At 37.1% G+C, this 19,121-nt stretch overlaps 1 protein-coding gene across 1 annotated transcript in view; it reads left to right on the plus strand.

Moving 5' to 3' along the window:
- The first annotated feature begins 5,296 nt into the window (after window positions 1-5,296).
- NALF1 (NALCN channel auxiliary factor 1) overlaps window positions 5,297-19,121 on the plus strand; it is a 213,488-nt gene continuing 199,663 nt past the window's right edge. The window contains exon 1 of the mRNA XM_053455271.1: window positions 5,297-6,748. Within this exon, the coding sequence (XP_053311246.1) occupies window positions 6,011-6,748 (738 nt within the window). The 5' untranslated portion in view covers window positions 5,297-6,010. The remainder of the gene's footprint in view (window positions 6,749-19,121) is intronic.

A 19,121-nucleotide genomic window follows, 5' to 3' on the forward strand; every position in this document is an offset into this window, starting at 1 on the left:
AATTTAAGGCAGTTGTGATATATAAAAAATTTGTAAATACATTTTGGCATTTTTTTGTTCACTGCTGATGAATGTTGTAAACTATTTGGTAAAAATGTCCTATGGAGGAATCGTAGGTTTAGTAATGTATTCACTATATATTTGTGACACTATGTTCTTATTGTCCTATGTCTGTTCACATTTTTATAGTGTATTTGCTGAATTATTAAGAAGTAAAGGCCAATTTTGGGCCCTCAATGCTTTCTGAAGTGTGTTGTTTCTGATTCTTCTTCAAATTTCTGATTTCCCTCCTTAAAACAAACAAATTCATGTGTTATTATTATCCATGCACCAACATGAGAAATTGTCATATTCCGGTTAATGTAAATGCCAGTTAATTTCTTTGCAATTAATTTATTATGGTATTACTAATACACTTCAAAGGTACTTTATTTCTAAGCGATCATAAAGAAGTTTTACTTTACTGAGAATGTGGTAGATAAATGGAACAGCTTTCCAGCAGATGTGGTAGATGCTAATACAGTGAAACAATATAAACATGCATAAAGCTATCCTGAATTTAACACAAGATGAATGACCGATTGTCCTGGTCTTTAAATGGACAGACTAGATGGGCTGAATGGTTCTTATCTGCTGTGAAATTTTGTGTTTCTCTGATGGTGATGGCTGGATCCTCAGTTAATTCTCTATTTTTTTCTCTGATCATTAGACAGACGCCCTCTACACACAATCTGTGGAATTAGGTCTGTCCGTTGTGTAATCAAAGGAAGTGGTTGTTCTCACTGATAAGGTGCACAATACAATGTACACACATTTATTGGTGATAATGTACAATCGTTCTGGGTCATATCTCTTCCTTTTCACTGAATCGATTGCAATTGTGAAAAATATTACCGTAGGAAAAAAGCTATTTGTTTTCTTAACACATTTGAGAGTGAAATGAATGTTTTCTCTAGATGGAACAACACCAAATTATCAGACTCTTCAAATAGAGTCTTGTGCTTACACATTGTCCAAAATGTCCAGATATGTTCCTGTTAGATATTCGTTTGTCTTAAATATCTAAACTTTTCCATTACCAAAGAGCAATCAAGACCACAGCTTCTACATCTTCGTGAATAGGTTTATTTGTTAGAACAAAGTAGTATGCATACAGTACCAATTGATAAACAGATGGAGGTTGTAGGTACTGTAGGCTCTGTATTCATACAAGATGGAAGAGAAAGAGACTTTGCCCTACTAAGCATGAGTTTTTATACCCCTTTACATTAACAGTTATGGTATACCTTCTTACCTTCTTGCTATATATGCATAATATGGGAATTTTAGGAATCTTATTGAACCAGCCACTGGCATTCCACAGAAGACCCTCTAATAGCTACATCACGTGATTGAGAACACATCTTCCTAGCACTCATGTTGCATTCAGGCCTAAAGTGTGTATGTGTATAGGAAAGAATAAAAGCATCAAAATTATTTCTTACAGTCCCCTTCAGCATACCATGACATCTTGGACATTGCTATGTTTCCAACTTTGTGGGAACAGTTTGGGGAAGGCCCTTTTCTGTTCCAGCATGACTGTGCCCCAGTGCATGAAGCAACGACCATAAAGACATGATTGGATGAGTTTGGTGTGGAAGAACTTGACTGGCCCACACAGAGCCCTGACCTCAACCCCATTAAGCACCTTTGGGATGAACTTGAACGGAGATTGTGAACCAGGCTCTCTCGTCCTACATCAGTGCCTGAGCTCACAAATGCTCTTGGCAAACATTAGCACAGAAACATTCCAAAATCTTGTGGAAAGCGTTCCCCCAAAAAAAGTGGAAGCTGTTATAGCTGCAAAGGGGGATCAACTTTATTTTAATGTCTATGTATTTAGGATGTCATAAAAGTCGCTGTTGGTGTAATGGTCAGGTGTCCCAATACTTTTGTCCATATAGTGTACATCCTTTGCCAATGCACAATGTTACCGCCACCCTTTCATAGTTCCTACAGTTTACAGAAGTTTGTACTATTTTTTTTCCACATTACACCCATTCCATGCTGTATGCAGGGCAAGACAAGTTTGGACCATCTTGAAATCAGAGGGGAAAAAAAAATAATGATAATGACAATTAAAATTGTACAGGTTGGGTCCATCCACAGAGATATTAAATGTATCATTGATTTGTTTTAACATTTTGGAAAATGTTGCATATTTTATAAAGAATCTTAAAACAATAACATGGAAAATACTAAATACTGATAGTAAGATAATCCTGGCTTGTGCTTTGCTGCTTTTAGCCACCTCTCTTTCTTTCCAGTAAACTACTAGAGAAATTGACTAGGACATACAAGACATTCTGTTATTGAGGATTCCCATCAGACATCATGGACTGATAATACATTGCACATTTATGAATATCAAGTATATTTAAAGTAACTTCGTTGTTTTAACCCTTATAAAACAATGCAATTATTTTTATTGATGTGATTTGTGAGCCTGGAGTGGGATTAAAATATATCATAATGGTAATAATACTACAACCCTAGACGATATACAATATTTGTCAGTGCCACATTCCACTAGACCATGGCTGTCTGGTGCCAGATACCCCGTGGGGCATTGGGTATCGTATTGACGCAAGACGTGTATGTATGCATATCTATACCATGTTTTTTCTTGCAGGTAACTTCACAGCCTGAGTCTAACATATATATATATATGAATGGGAATAATTATGTGTTTTTTATGTAAATCAGTCAGCTTGTTATTTTAATGCATTAATATTCTGGAATAAAGTGGCCAGGTCCTTCTGAATCTTCAATCATAGATTAACTGTAAGTAAGCTGTTGTAATCAGGGCCTTGTCTATGTCTGTTTAAATTAGATTTTTTATGTATACAGTGCTACAGAATATGATGGAGCTATATAATAAAGAATAGTAATATTCTTCATCTATTGAATGACATATTTATAACACCAAGTTAGTTATGTCATTTCTTATGATGATGTAATAAACCCAAGAACAAAAAAAAATCTCAAATCATAGCAGTTTTTTTTTAAATCTTGGAGAATTATTAAGTAAAAGCATTCAAGATTTAACACAGTGTAGAAATATTGAGCAGTCACCACCCTATGCGTCAATCAGTTTCCAGGCCAATGACCTGGACTTAGCTGTCAAAAGTATCAATATTGCTCTCCATAATCAATGGGAACTGGTCTTTGGTGAAAGCATTAAAACACTGCTTTAAGGAATAATACAGCAAAATTCAGCATTAAACGTGTTCATATCATATTAATTTACATTTATAACTGCCAATCCAAAAAGCCTAAATGATAAAAAAAAACAACACAATATTCTCTCTAATGTAGAGCTGGAATAATATGAGTTGAAATGTGAGTATTATTTAGTGAGTAAGGTTATTAGTATTGAGCTGCATGTGTGATCTATTGATGGCTCCAGAGTGCACTGAAACACAGCAATGTATCATTAATTAGCTGGATTCAATATTGCCATGAAATACTAAAATAGTATTGGTTTACAAAACTTGTGACACTTCATATACATAGAAACATATCTGATCTGCCTGTTTTTCTTGATGTAGAGATGCAGACTTTATTATTTTTGGTCTTGACTTTAAATTATCTCTGTGTTAGCCTTTACTGCTTCTGATGGGAGTCAACTCCATTTATCTACCCCCTCACTAAAATAAATCTTCCTTATATTACATTTAAAACCCTGACCCTCCAGAAGACTATGGGTTCTTGTTCTCACATTTCTTATTTAAAATAAGCCCCACTCCTGTACTTTATTAAACCCCTTTATGTATTTAGATGCTCCTTTTAATTACCCCCTCTCTCTTCTTTCCTACTATACATAGTGAGGTCCTTATGATGAAATGTGGAGTGATACATTATTATTGTTTGAAAAAGCTACAATAATGAACATATGTATATCACTTGTGTAACAACTGTGTTGAAATTTAGTCTGTTTTGAAGCTTGTGAGACTTTTTGTGTAAAATAATGTAAAATAGTTGATATTGTTATATTTGCTAGCAGAACTAGTAATATGTACAATGTAAATAAATGAATTCATGAAAAGTGTGTGTATTGGATTCAATCTGCATTAATGTCTTGCAGGTTGTGGGAATCACAGCTCCAGAGAGGCGCTGTAAGTATCACAATAAGACAAGATGACAGAGGAGCTTTTTGGGCTCTGATGATCATCTGTTGTATTATCTGTTTCCAAGATATGTCATCATGGATTAATTGTGTTACAGGCAAGTAAATTACCTCCTGCTCTTCATCTGAGGATGAAAGCTGATCAGAACCCTCAAACTCTTTACTTTGATATATATTTCAGAAATAGATGTCATTTACTTGTGAACCTTCCCAGGGTGGGACCCCCACATGGTTATGGTTTTTCTGGATGTCAAGTAGAACTGTTGCATTTCAATAGTGACTCTGTTGCTGCTAAATCCTAGAACGCTATGGGGCAGTAGAGTTTTTTTACTGCAGCAACATAACCCAACAAAACAGCAGATGCTGCGGAAATCCATGAAATATAACTTACATGGAATAAAAATATTAGCAGAAAAAAATTGAGAGAGAGAAGAAAAAAATATATTGCAGCTACGTGATTGGGGGACAGAGTGAAAAAAAGATAAAAATATGGGAGAGAAGCAGTTAGAAGAGCAGACATACAGTACCTAGTGATGGAGATGACAGCTGCATTATAAAGACGTGGCAAGTCAATGACACATCATACATGTCAACCCAGATGAAGCATAAATGAACCTATGCCTTGTCTCTAGACACTGTACGAAGGTTTAGACCACCATCAGGCTTTCAGTTTGTCAAGTGACACACATTTGGCATGATGCCAACCATCCCCACAACAGAGCTAGATTATGTGAGTTCTTTTAGAGACCGCAGACCATCCTCCAAAGAGCCTGTGCTGTAGGAAAACTCAATGTGCCCTTATCTGTATGCACGTGATGGTCAAAGCCCATTCCGCATCTCATCGTTCTGCTCTAGAATCTAAGCAATAACCGTTGAGAAACAATGTATGTGTACACACAAGCACACTGCGCCAAGGCTTATCACTGAAATCCATGCTAGAGAAGGACCTCATTCCCAATTCATGATTATAGCAGCAGTGCTCAGTCTTCATGCCCTTGATGTCTGATGGTAACATCTCAGTAAGTTCACCAGGAGCCTGCTGCTGATGGCAATGCAGTGGTTGATCTGCGCTTCCAAGTGATATCTCCTCCACCTCCACCACCATCACCACCAAGAGCACCACAATCGTCCTCCTGTTGCCTCCACCTCCTGAGATCCTTTCCTGTTGTCCTCCTTCTCCTCATCCAGCCCAGAGCTGCCAATGCGCCAGGATAGAGAGATATCGGTGCCGGGGATGACGCAGAAGAGCGAGCTCCCCCCAAAAAGTGTTTCAGGACGAAGATGGCGGCAACTTAGCACAGGACCAAGATGACTGTGGCCATCAGAAGGCAAAACCCAGGGTATTCCGCCCAGTTTGCGAAGGAGAAGACGCCAGGCTGAATCCTCACAGCCACCAGTGTGATCTGCTGAAATCATTCTCCGGCTTGGCAGCTCGAGGAAGGGGGGAAAGGCTGATGAGAGCGCTTTTGTGGGGAAGGAGAGACAGCAGCACGGTCAGGAGGAAGAGAAGAGACATGCAGTCAGTGGGAAGTAGGATTTTCTCAGGAGTTCCATGGATAATCGCGATCTGACAATGCCTGGCTTTATCTCTTTATTTCCTCTAATTGGATGGATATAGCTGATCAGCAGCGGCAGCAGCAGCAGCACTGCGAGAAGTCAGATCCTGCCCTAGGCAAACGCTGTATAAGAGGGCTGGTGGTGGGGGGTGGTGGGGGAGCGCAAAGAAAGCTAAGGAAGAGCAGAAAAAAATAGCAAATCAATCCTCAAGTCAATGAATATTGTGGAAACACTGGAAAAGGAGCCCTCACGGTGGAGTCGGCCAGAGCAGTGCGTTCTCAAAATATGACCAGGGGTGCTTGGATGTGTCGGCAGTATGATGACAGCTTAAAAATCTGGTTTGCACCCCGGGAGAACGAAAAACCTTTTACTGATTCAGAGAGGGCTCAGAAATGGCGACTGTCTTTAGCATCTCTCTTGTTTTTCACAGTTCTGCTCTCTGATCATTTGTGGTTCTGCGCTGAGGCGAAATTGACAAGGACCAGAGACAAAGAGCAGGACACCTTATTGTCACCTAGCATGGCTGATCAATCTCCATCAATGGAAGGACATTCACTTTCACCTACCCTTCAATCATCTCAAAAGAGCCTCAGCAAAGGCAAAAAAGCTATTTTTCTAGGAAATTCTACCAAACCTTTGTGGAGGCTAGAAACGTGGTTCCCACAGCACAGCAGTCCATCTGGTCAATGTTTTAGTGTTGATGATGCTGAATCTGTCTGTAGGAACTTGAGTGATGGGGTGAAGGATCAGCCTACTCACTTCAACTTGAGAGATTTTTACCTTTCCTTTTGTAATTCCTATACACTTTCAGATTTGTTTTCTGGGTTCCAAAATCCGGACACTTACAACTGTACTAGGGACGTGGTGGAAAATGGGGATATAGCAGGGTGCAGAAAGTGTGTCCAAGAGTACCAGACATATGATCGACATGCTCAGGAGAAATATGAAGAGTTTGAGGTTTTGCTGCAGAAATATTTACAGTCGGATGAGTATTCTGTAAGATCCTGTTCTGAAGACTGCAAGGTAGGAAAACGGATTAATAGATTTTAATGCTTTGCTGGGGAATTTCTATTCTCCCCCTTTTTGGTTGCAAAATGATTTGCTGTTGGTGACATAGATGGGCTGACAATTGATGATAATCAGCCTAGAAAGTAATTCATTATTATGTATGAGCTACACATAGCCATGTTCCTTAGGAATGATCTGGACTCTGGACAACCATTGAGTGCTGCCTTGAATGTATTGTGGCTTAAGAAGGCTTCATCATGGCCTGAAAACTAGTGATGGGAATCTGGTGATGGTTTTAAGGCTTTAGAAATGTATTGATGTTGTTTTATTAATCAGATAATTCTGAATTGTGATATTATTGAATTGAGTGAGTTTGCTTTCCGGATAGCATTAGGATGTCCTCAGGTGGTGTGTTGCTCCATGGCATGTAGGACTTTTATAAGAGAAAGTGTCAAAGGCAAAGGGGAAAGGGGGCATTGACTGTTAACCATGTGACCTTTAAAGGGTTAATGTAGACATTGCTATGGTAAGATTACATCCCAATATGTGTTGCTTATTCAGCCATAGCACGAATGTCAATAAAAATGCAAAGCAGAGAAGGCACCACAGTCACTTAATTGAAACCTATTACAGGTGACAGTAAGGTACACAGGAACTGAGAACTCAGCAATCTGTGGCTTCATGGTGAATACAAATGGGATATTGCAGTCAGTGTGCCATGAGTGCTGATCTGTGCTATATCTTTACCATATCAATGACCTTCGATCTTTCATTATTAAACACAGGGAAGCCCTTGCTTGTGTGGTGTTCACACTGATCCTCTTTCTGTGGAACACATATTATTGCATGTAGCTCAAGGACTCTCAGGATTTACAGCTCTGTGGACTTACTGTAAACAGACACTGCAAGAAATGGACAATGATAGGCTTTAAAAAATCCTGGTCAGTGGGAACATTCACAATCTGATCATGTTGTAAATAGTTGCTGTCACCTATGAAGCTTCTACCTGATGCTGGAGTATTGATTTACACCAGAAAGTCATGGTGGACCAAGGAGCTGAGGCCCTGTGGATTAGGTTATCTCACTTCCACTTGCTTTACATACCCATTCTTTTTTTTAGTGGTGCTTGATGACATGTATTTTGTTTTGTGGTGACATGCAATGTAGCAGATGTGGAGCTGTGGACATTTCTCACATGGCACAGACCTTGATGTATAGCAGAGCAGAGGCTTGATACAGGAAATAATGGAGATTGTTTTTTCTGGCATGATGTATCTTCAGGAGGTTTGCCATCAAAGATGGTTAAGTTAGTCCTCCTAGTGACAAAAGGTTGTTTATAGTATGTGATATATACTATATAGCTTGTAGACATATTTTGATATGTGTGTCCACCCATCACCAAACACAAGTGTGTTCTTGTATATTGTGATTAGACACTGTAAATATTTTGCAGAAAGATATTTTTTAGCATTTGAAACACAGCTGAATGGTGCATGGCTCATGTGAATAAGTATTTGTTGTGTTAAGGCCTGCTTACTCAGTGTGTAATGAAACACAGGTGTAATAATGGGCATTTATCAACCTTTTAAACACAACTCTGCAGGTTTTCATTCACCAGTGTTATATTTTTTATTTGTGACTCGTTGTCATTTCAATTTTCCTTATGGTTCCTACATAATTCATCCGTAGATACCATTAATTGTGTGACATATTTTCCATTAGGTTAACTTCTATGATATTAAGGATGCTTTAGATGTGTATTTGGATTTCTGGTGCACATCTGATTGAACATAAGTATTGGAGAGTAGATTTCTTCAGTACGATTATTGGATAGTTGTGTTAAATAATACTACTTCTAAGTATAAATCACTGTGTGCTAGCTGTCCATGGTGCTGAAGGCTTTTAGAAGCATCATGTACAGGAAAAAAAATATATACATATGCAGGGGACAAGGGACTAGTGTTTATGTGTTTAAATGACTGTATTCAGTATCCTGATAAAATGTTTTTCATGACAATTATTAGAAAGTGCACTGTATTAAATCACTAACACCTTCTGAATGAGGCTTCCAAGCAGCTATCTAAACTAAGTTCAGTGATACAAGAATTACAGTGTAGAAGTGGTGCTTGGTGCAATTTTAATGCAGGGTGTTGGAAGAGTTACTTGGATTTAATGTGCATTTCTCTGACCTTGAAAAGTTATTTGAAACCCAGAAATTATAGTATCACACCCATGCATATTTATCTATTTCTACACTGGTTTGTACATGGGGCATCTACGTATTATGTAGGTTATTTTGTAAACAGTCTACATAGAGGTATAAGCATATTTTACTGCAGAAGGTATTCTATAATAAGCATGTAAGGAAATCACATATAATCACTTCTAATTGGGAAGTGCCATCACCTGTAAAGATCTAATTGAGATCTAATTGCATTTCCTATATTTCGTATACGTGCATTTCTAAAATAATTTAAATTAAGATATTTTTGGTAAAGTAGGATGGATAATCAAGTACAGAGAAATGTATGTGCAGTGTAAATCCAAAATAACTGTAAATAGCTTCCAAGTTTCCTTTGCTGATGTTCAGATTACAACATTTTAGTAATTACTATAATTCGATACCTTATATTATTTAATACCTGTGCAGCCAAGAACATATAGCCCATATACTCCTATTGATATCATGTTTACATTTCTAGTAGCTGCCATTGGCTAATAAATATGTAGGTTTAATGCGTTGAAGCATTGAAACCAAATCATGGTGTTTCATATAGTTTAGTTTAAATATGAATTTTATTGGGCCAACTTAAAGACTTCCTGCTGGAGGCACTGACGCAGCCGTGCATAATGTATGCATCTGGGGGATACGTTTTATAAAGTCTATCCATGTTATTATCCATATGATATAGCGCTAACCAACCCCCTACAATTTACAAGATTATAAACTAATTTTAATAAGAAGAAAGAATTCTGTTGTTTGTAAAGTGGTGTTATCACCATACCCACCGATATATGGCCTATTTGACCAATGAGCCTAATAATATACTGGTGTAAAACTGTGTGGGATTAAAACACACCAAGTGAATGGAGTCTAGATGGATAATTGATGTTCTTCCTCTAATGCCTACTTTTAAATGTTATCGTGATGCAACAATATGTTTTCGTTATATAAATAATCTCATGTTTAGTGTATCACTTTAAATGTGGTCATTATGGTTTAGAGTTTATCATACTTTACATTTGCTCCTGAGCTCAAGATTATTAGATGTTCACTTGCAACTTCCCAATGATATGAGGAACGACATCATGTCATTTTAAGTCAAATGAGAACTTTTTCACGTAAAAAACCCCCCCCTTGAATTTCCTTTAGAGAATAACTTGGCGACTTCTTTGTCTAACGCACTTTGTCTAACACTCAGCAATTAGAAATGAATGTGAAAAATATTTACTTAAGTACTTCTACGCAGTGAAATAAGAACTAGGAAGCTAATAAAAACATATTCTTTATAATTCATATGCTGATTATTTAATAAGGATTATATCATTTGATTGATTCACGCATACACTGATTCATTTTATTTCCTGTTAATATAAAACTATATCATTATAAAAAGACACTGTAAAAGCTTGATATTAAAGAGCTGAGACTAATGTAATATATTTCTGAAAACAAATTATAGCCGTTAATTAAATTACATTTTGATAATGTACTACAATACTGTGCTATAGTAAATGAGTCTTAAAAATGAAATCACAAACACCAATATTTAAAAATGCTTTATTGCAAATTGTCTTTATTAGGTCTGAACTATCATGGGATATATTAATTTATTCCTGCAAGCATCCAGTTAGGCAATTGGATAATAGTTATTCAAAATGAAGCTATTGTTTCTCTAACATAATTAGAAGGAAGGCATTGGTATTTATATGATGGTGATATTATATATATATGTATATATATATATTATATATATATATATATATATATATATATATATATATATATAATATCTTGACTGTGAAAGCTGTTCACATACTTCTGTTCACATGAAAATGGAATACAAAAGAAAGCCAGGTCCCTGAAGACTTAGCTTTTTGGTGTTAGGCTGTGCTTTTTTGCTGCCAGCACACTGTGAAGACTTTAGTGGGTCTGCTCTTCTGGGGTAGGTAAAGGGGACCCTAGAAGACCCCAGGCTCCTTGGGCTTCGGCCTGGGAGGGAACAAACTGGTACAATATTTCTCCATGGGGAGTGTGGCCCCAGAAGTGGAAGACCGAGGACCTGGACCTTACAACTTTTATCCACAGGTTTTTATATGACAGATGGAGAAGCACAAGTACCTCAGGCTTCAAGGGGGGGGAAATGGATACAGAAGAAAGCAAAATTGAAACCAAAATATGAAACAGATCAATACAGCGAAGACTGTTAAATTATTTTAGGTGTAATCAGTTACTTTAATGGGAGATTTTTTTAAAAAAAGCTTTATTTATATGGTAACTTGCAATTTACTCTAATAAAGGTATAATAGAATTATCTGAGCATTTATTTCTTGTCAATTTTATTAAGCTAATTCCCTGTTTCCTCCTTTCCAACACGTATAGTTTCTTAGTGGGCCTATAGAATCTCTGTGCAAGATCTGTGTTGTGCAGTCATATACTTTATGATCAATGTGATACAAGTGCAACTCAAAGCGAAACATTTTATATTTGTTACTTGTTTGTTCATTCATTAGGAAGCTCATAAATACATAGGTATCCAAGCAAAGCTCAGTTTGTACTTTCTCAGTAAGATTTAGCAAAAGGTGAGGTAAATTTTACATATATCTATATATATATATATATATATATATATATATATATATATATATATATATGTGTGTGTGTGTGTTATATATAGAAATGTGCCAAGGTTGATTCTTTGTATTGCATAATGAAATCAGTGAATGGGACAGTTTCACCCCACAATTTAGTATTTTTAAATATTTTATCATTTGTATAGCTAGATGCTATAACTCATGTTGCTATATTTTCACAATCCAAATGGCAGGTCTCTGATTACAGACTTCTGTTCTATAGGGTGAGACCTTCACCCATTCTGGTATTCTGTTATCGCCTGATTTTCATTATGAAGAGGTTTTACGATGCTTCTTTCTAATGTAGACAATGCCTCCCATTGCCTTCCTTTTGTTCTTCCTTTCCACCCCTAGCTACCTGTGCTGCTTTACATGGGATATGGGTAAAAGCTAACCTAACTTTACCATTTACCTATGTCCCACTCCTTAGTATCGAGGGAAGTGAAATACGGTAGTTTAGATCCCTTCACCAAGCTTGTTTGAAGCTTGTAACCCTGTTTTCCTAAGGAACGCTGTTGAACATTATAAGAAACCTTGGTTTCGTTTTTTGCCCATGGTGATGTCACACGTGATCTCTGCAGCAAATGTAATTTCATCAACCGATCACAGAAGCACTTAAAGTCTCCTCAACTCTGCTTTAAATTACCCAATGTAGCCAGCGTAGACATTTATTACATTCAGTTTGATCTGTTGTACATAGTGAAAGCGGTGATATGTTAATAGAGATTAATAGGTGTTCCAATTAAACTGAATATAAGGTGCAGTCTGGGAGTCACAGAAGAACATGTTACTGCAGGGCATTTTAGAAGATGCACAAAGTAAACATTGATCAGAGAATGATGCTTAATGGTGTCTCGATATTTAGACATGCCCTAAAGTGGGTTACTTGTATAGACACATTTTATGTATTTGTATTTATATATTTATGTTAAGCAATGCCCTAGGTTGGTTCCAGGGCAGCCCTCCTGTCATGCAAAATGCCTGTGTTTAAGGGTAAACAAGGCATTTTGCATGAATTAGAGAAATTAGGAAATGTAACTTTTTCTTAGGCCACATCCTGCTATATATAATGTTATCTGGAAACCTGACCAAACCCCATCATAAAATCCAAGTCAATGAATGCCAGATGACCTGTCCTGGGTGTCATAAAGTCTTCCAGGGACCAGATACTGGGGTCACACAGGGGACACAGCACCAAGCATCTTCAGAGTTATGATGTGAGAAATATGGTTACGTTTCCATAATAGAATCATAACATGAAGATGTTCTGTGCGCTGGCCGTGTGCTCTCCAGAACAATCGGAAACATGGCAGGGGGGGTTAGACAGCGCCTGAGAAATAACAATGGGCCGAACTAGCCATCAGGTAGATAGGGGGTGTTTGGTTTCGTTTTATGTTTTGTGTTTATTCCTTCCTAATTTTAATGCTGTTGTATACGTTCTTTTTTGTATGTTCTCTTCCTAATGTAATTTTTACTCAGATTAAATATAAATTATTCAATTCTGTCTTCATGCTCTAATTTTAAATCTTAGTGTTATTCCAGTTTGGACATTTTACCCTTTTTTTGAGTAAATTAGGGGGTTTTTTTGTATGTGGGCTATCTCAGTGGGTTAGTGAAGCCTCCTCATGTATTTTAAGACCATAAATAAAACTTGTGATGACAGCAAATACAGTTTTGGGGTCATGGGGTGAACAGGTTTGGAGTTAAGGTGTAGTTGCTGTGTGCCCTGCGTGCAGAGTAACGAGCAAGCCTGCGGACTGGGTTTTCTGTTAACTCTTTCATGCCCACACATCCCTACTGTGACAATGAGAGCTGGCAGTTAGTGGCTACCTATGGTATCAGTGACACCCCCACTTATCTCCGAAGCCACTGTCCATTCTATAGGGCACCAATAGATTACAGCTACCAGAATATGCTACTTTCGTTGGAGCGGTCAGTGCATATTGGATTGACCTTAGCAAGTCCAAAATGACAAGTGGGACCCTTAGATTGCTTTAGATGGCACCAAATTCAGTTTGAGGTATTTCAAGTTGTTTATTTGGTATTGCTTTTTTGTTTCAACATATACGGTAAATTGCATGTAATATTAATAGAACAGATAAAAAGGCAGAGGACCAATAACTATGTCCAAAGACTAAAATGCTAGGACAATAAATCCAGCACTTGTATTGCTTGATTGTAGTATTTTTTAAAAAAGCTAGATGATTTGATCCACATGTGCAACGTGATAAAAAAAAAAACCTAGTTGCCCTGACCTAGATGGTTTTCATATCAATTTACTGAAATCCATATTTCACCGAACAAAAAAACAGTTAGACATACATGCATGAGCACCAGAATATTTGTGTGAATAACAGTAGTGTGAAAGACCTTTTTAATGTAATTAATTCTAATTTTAAATGGTAATGCTTAAGCAAAGCGATAAGCATTGAAATTCCAGTCCAGTGCCATATTATTCATACCACAAACTGCAATAAAGAGCATTTAATAGAGTTTCTTCAGCAGTTGCATGATATTCAGTTTTCCACTGCATGTTCTGTTATGTCATGCTTACTTTTACATTTTCCAACATTTTTCCCCTTTAGAACAATATGTTACTCACTGCTGTTATCATTAAGGATTTGTAGTTAGGATTTGTGGAAGGTCATTACTCATAATGTATTTCGGCACATACAGTTTGTAATAATCAGTATAAATCACAAGGGCAATGGTGCTTATGAATGAATATCAGAATGCAAGGACCAGATAGAACTCATAGCACAATTCATAGCACAATGAATGTGATAGTTAACTATATGTTACATTGTAGTGAAAAAAAAACTGCTTGGTGAAAAATGATTAGCCTATGCAGTTCTATATGCTATTCTTATTATTTTAAGAGAAAGGCTTGTGCTATGCGTTTCAAAACCTGTTCTTCCATAACAATGTATAAAATGTTTCAGATGATGGTTATCTGTACCATATATCATCTATATAGCTTATTCAGATTTTTTTCTGCACTCATCAAGGTATAGCCTATATATTGCATTGCACACTGTCATATTAACCCATTAAGGGAACATTTTACACTATAGGTGTGTTTTTTCAATGTCTTTTTAAACCCAATATTATCTCATTTTTAGCTTACTCCAAAAAATTGAATTTTTTCTCAAAAGTCATGTTTTTGTGATTTTGCTTAGTAATTGTTCTAAAGGTTCAGAAGGTACGGAAAGGTGCAGAATATTTTTCATTCTTAACTTCCCCTCTTAAAATGGACCAGTTATTGCTTACCCTTTCTACAGGCCAAAATGCTATATGCACATCACAGGGTTCTTTGATATAATGGAGAGGGTTGTGGGTGAGAACACATGCATATGTAGCCCACTTGGCAGCCATGTTTATATTTTTAACCTATATACTGAATTAATGCCAGCATAGACGTCATAGAGGTTAAGATTTTAAATATATCTCCTATGCACAATATATAGGTGAAAAAATACCCCATACAAAGTAACATGTTGTAATTTTCACCAACAGGTGCGCTTTAATTGATTTTTGGAGCATTTGCAAGCAGCTTGCTGCAATGTATTAATTTAAAGTACAAGAGGGCTTTGAGTAGTTATTAAGATTCCCTTGTCAGGGCTTCATTGCAGAATAATGTCCGTGTTCACTGGGAAACTATCTTGTACTTAATATTGATTCATTGTAGCAAGTTGTACTATACAACACTATGCATTTGGTTAGTTCTGATGATACTTTTGTAGCATTGCTGGCAAACATCCCAGAAATCAACCAAGGAGGAAAATTAGACAAAAAAAAAAGATACTAATCTTTTTCATTTTCCCCCCAAAAACTTAATCCAAAGCAATGCATACACGGCATTTATCTGAATTGCAATGCAATGCTGGTATGTATTCAATTTGTCTGTGTTAAGGTGTCTTTAGACTCCTCTGCACATGTGCTGTATAGGTTTTTTTAAAAAAATCTTTTTACTGTGTATTACATTACTGGTAGTTTAGATCCACCTTCAAATTTCTAGACTAACTCTTGGGCTGTCTGGTAACTTTGAGTAAAAAGTATCTAAAATTCTAAAATATAGCACATTATATCACTTAAGTGAAGTTAGTTCAGCTGATCTCTATATAGCCTTCTTTAATATTAATAATATTAGAGGTGGTTAATTTCGAGTTTAGAGAGGTCATTGAACCGCTATGTTTTTTAATCTCCATTATAGTTAATTAATGTGTAGATGGCTTATTGAATCATGCCCTTTTTCTAATTTTGTTTCACTGTGAGAAACTTGCTGTAAAGCTGGCTTTGACACAGCAGGAAGGAAGGGAATGACTAAACTTCCGTTGCACTACTGTCAGTATGGAGTCAGCAATGCATTTGTCGCCAGGTAGACGTCTTCCTTCAAGTGGCTCAATGCACTGATTTTAACCCCTGATGTACCAGGTACATCGCTGATACTCACGAACCAGTCTTTACAAAATACCTAGTAGGTTGCAAATAGGTTAAAGTGAAATGCTCATTATGTATATATGTGTGCATGTTGAACAATGCATATATATATATATATATATCGTATTTTTTTGATTATAAGACAAGGTTTTTTTCAGAGCAATTGTCTTTTTGAGGTCGTCTTATACTCAGACCTCAAATAGAGGTTTGAGTATAAGACTAAGATCAAGATCCCCGCAGCGCTGCAGGGGACCTGGATCCTCCTCTCTGGTAACCTCTGCTGCTGGCACTTCTTCTGGGGCTTCTATGACGGAGCGCTGGCGTGACATGACCTTTCGGTGCTCTTTCATAGAAGCCCCAGCGGACGTGACGACAGCAGTAGAGGTTGTCTACGCGCATCGCGCAGACGTTCACCGGCTGCCAAAGAGGGGTATCCCCAGCAGAGCTGCAGGGGACCTGGATCCTCCTCCCTGGCAGCCAGTGAACATCTGCGGGATGCACGCAGACAAGCTGCGCTGCTGTCGGCACTTGACCTTCTGGTGCTCAGTCATAGATGCCCTGGTGGAACCAACAGGCAGCAGAGGTTGTCTTCACCCATCACACAGACGTCCACCGTCTGCCCCCACTAAACACCATGGAGTCTGAAGCATGGGGGACAAGTCTATGGATGTATCGGTAAGTTGGGGGCGTATAAGGCATTTCTGGAGGCAGAGTGGCATATTGGGGGTTAAAAAGCTTATCAGGAAGGCAGAGTGGCATAACGGGGATATAAGGCATATCTGGGGCAGAGTGGCATATAGGGGGATGTAAGGCATTTCTGGGGGGGGCAAAGTGGCATATAAGGGGGTATAAGGCATATCTGGGGGCAGATGTGCATAACTGGGGGGCAGGTTGGCAAATAAAAGGAAATAAAAACAAAAAAAATCATTTTTCTCATAATCATAGTTTCTATTAAATATGAAAAAATTGTTTGCATTAATTAATATTTACTTTGCTTTTTCTTTCTTTTCTAAATTAATATTTAATTGTTGGGGGGTCTTCTTATAATCAGGGTTGTGATATATATATTTATATATATATATATATATGTGTGTGTGTATGTGTGTGTGTCATATCCATAATGTCCACAGATGATCTATTCTGTCGTAAAATGAATTGAGGACATTATTAGTCCTGTAAAATATTACACATTCGTATAAAGAAACCTTTATCAGAGCCTCAGTACTCATATCCTTCCTGATAAAAACCCCATTCATACGGCACATATGTCTCTATTTACTAAGAGCTGTGTTACTATTTGTAAAACATGTTCTGGCACTAAGCCACAGCATGTGACAGAAGTTCCCCTCCACCACTTAGGTGCTTAATCCCCAAACAATCCCAAACAATTGTTGTTTCGAGCTTTGAACAAATATTTGTTTATTGTTTTTACAGTGATTGTACGCCTAGATATTAATATACCAATGTTTAACTAATATTTTATCTCAAGTCGATAGTTACGAGGAAACAAATCTCAGGGTAAATAAAAGATGTCACAGTACATTCGTTGTGCAGGATTTTCCTTTGTGTAGGGATTGCATTTTACTTTTTATCAGTCAATATATGTAGCGATAAGTTGATACGTTTTAAATAGCAAACCACAAACGCCTCTCTTTAAAAATGTGTTAAAATAAATCATATTTGGCTCTGGCTGTTTCTATTCTTTGAATTGAAAGTCTTTTAGTTCCCACGTAGCACCCATATACTAGTAGATATCCATCTGGACTGTAAAGAAGAAGCACAAAGCAATGGGTACAGACTGAGCCATCCTTAAATTAGGGCAAATCGGGCAAGACCTTATGATCAGGTGGGCTCTGAACTCCCACCTTTGCACCTTTGGAAGTTGTCAGCCATTCCTTGAGCGTTTTTAATGCAGTTGTTAGTTACAAATCTGTACAGATCTCTGGTCAGACCTCACCTAGAGTATTGTGTACGGTTCTGGAGATCTCATCTCCAGAAGGATACTGACATATTGGAGGACTATTGAAATCGTCAAGAGTTTGCAAGATATATAATTGAATAGCATAGATCAATTTAACAAAAGGTCAAATGAGCAAAAATACATAAGTTAAAAAGAATAAATAGAATGTATTATATTGTGTTAAGCATCTTGGCTTGCATGTGCCCTATAGATTATACATTTACCATATTCGCAATACACGGTTTATAAGCACACTGAAGCTGGTATGGGCCACGGCATGACCTTAGCTGTCCATGAGTGTGTTGCTGGTTTAGGCTGCATAATAGATCAGTCAAAAGATGAAAGGAGATCAGTGAAAAAAGGAGGAGAGAGGAATGTCACAGATGCTAGGCTTATTTGCATGTCCACAGCCAGAATCTGGTGTCTTGACAGAGTATTATGATTAAAAAGCTGAAATTGGATTGGGAATCCTGAGTGAGACGTGACAGGCAAACAATTACTTTTGGAAAACAAATCTAATTGCTATAGATTTCTGTGTAACAGATAAATGAGTGTTTTCAAGCAATGCTTTGTACATTTCTCAAAACCTTGGCTAATATTATAAATATGATCTGGAAGTGCCTTAGGAAACAGATTTCTGAACTTCAAGAGTGAGTCAGGTCTATCTCATTATTATATATGATGCATTTCAGAATACTTTTTTTTTATTATTCAGGGCTGGATTTGTACTCAGTTTGTTGTTTTTTTAAAACTCCCATCATCCTTTGCCAGCACAGTTGACGACTAAGCATTAAATAAATTACTAATGTTCCAGTAATGCAGTGTTTATTAATCATAGTGTTGCATATACAATAAACAACCAATATTAATTACTTGGTTTCTAACACAAATCAACAAACGCATGTTACCGCTTGTTAAATGGAGACAAGTAGTTAAGCGGAAGCAATTTACTTACTGCTATCTGCAATGCAGTCATCTCAAGACATGCTGGAAAATATTTGTGTATTCACCTTTATAATAATTTGACATACTTTATACAAAAGAAGAAATGCACAGCATATACACTATCGATCTCTAACATGCTATGTAATGAAAGCAATGCAGAATAAGACTAAAGCATGTTTATCCTCGTAT

The sequence above is a fragment of the Spea bombifrons genome, chromosome 2 (genome assembly GCF_027358695.1).
Source record: "Spea bombifrons isolate aSpeBom1 chromosome 2, aSpeBom1.2.pri, whole genome shotgun sequence".
In the NCBI taxonomy this organism is placed as follows: Eukaryota; Metazoa; Chordata; class Amphibia; order Anura; family Pelobatidae; genus Spea; species Spea bombifrons.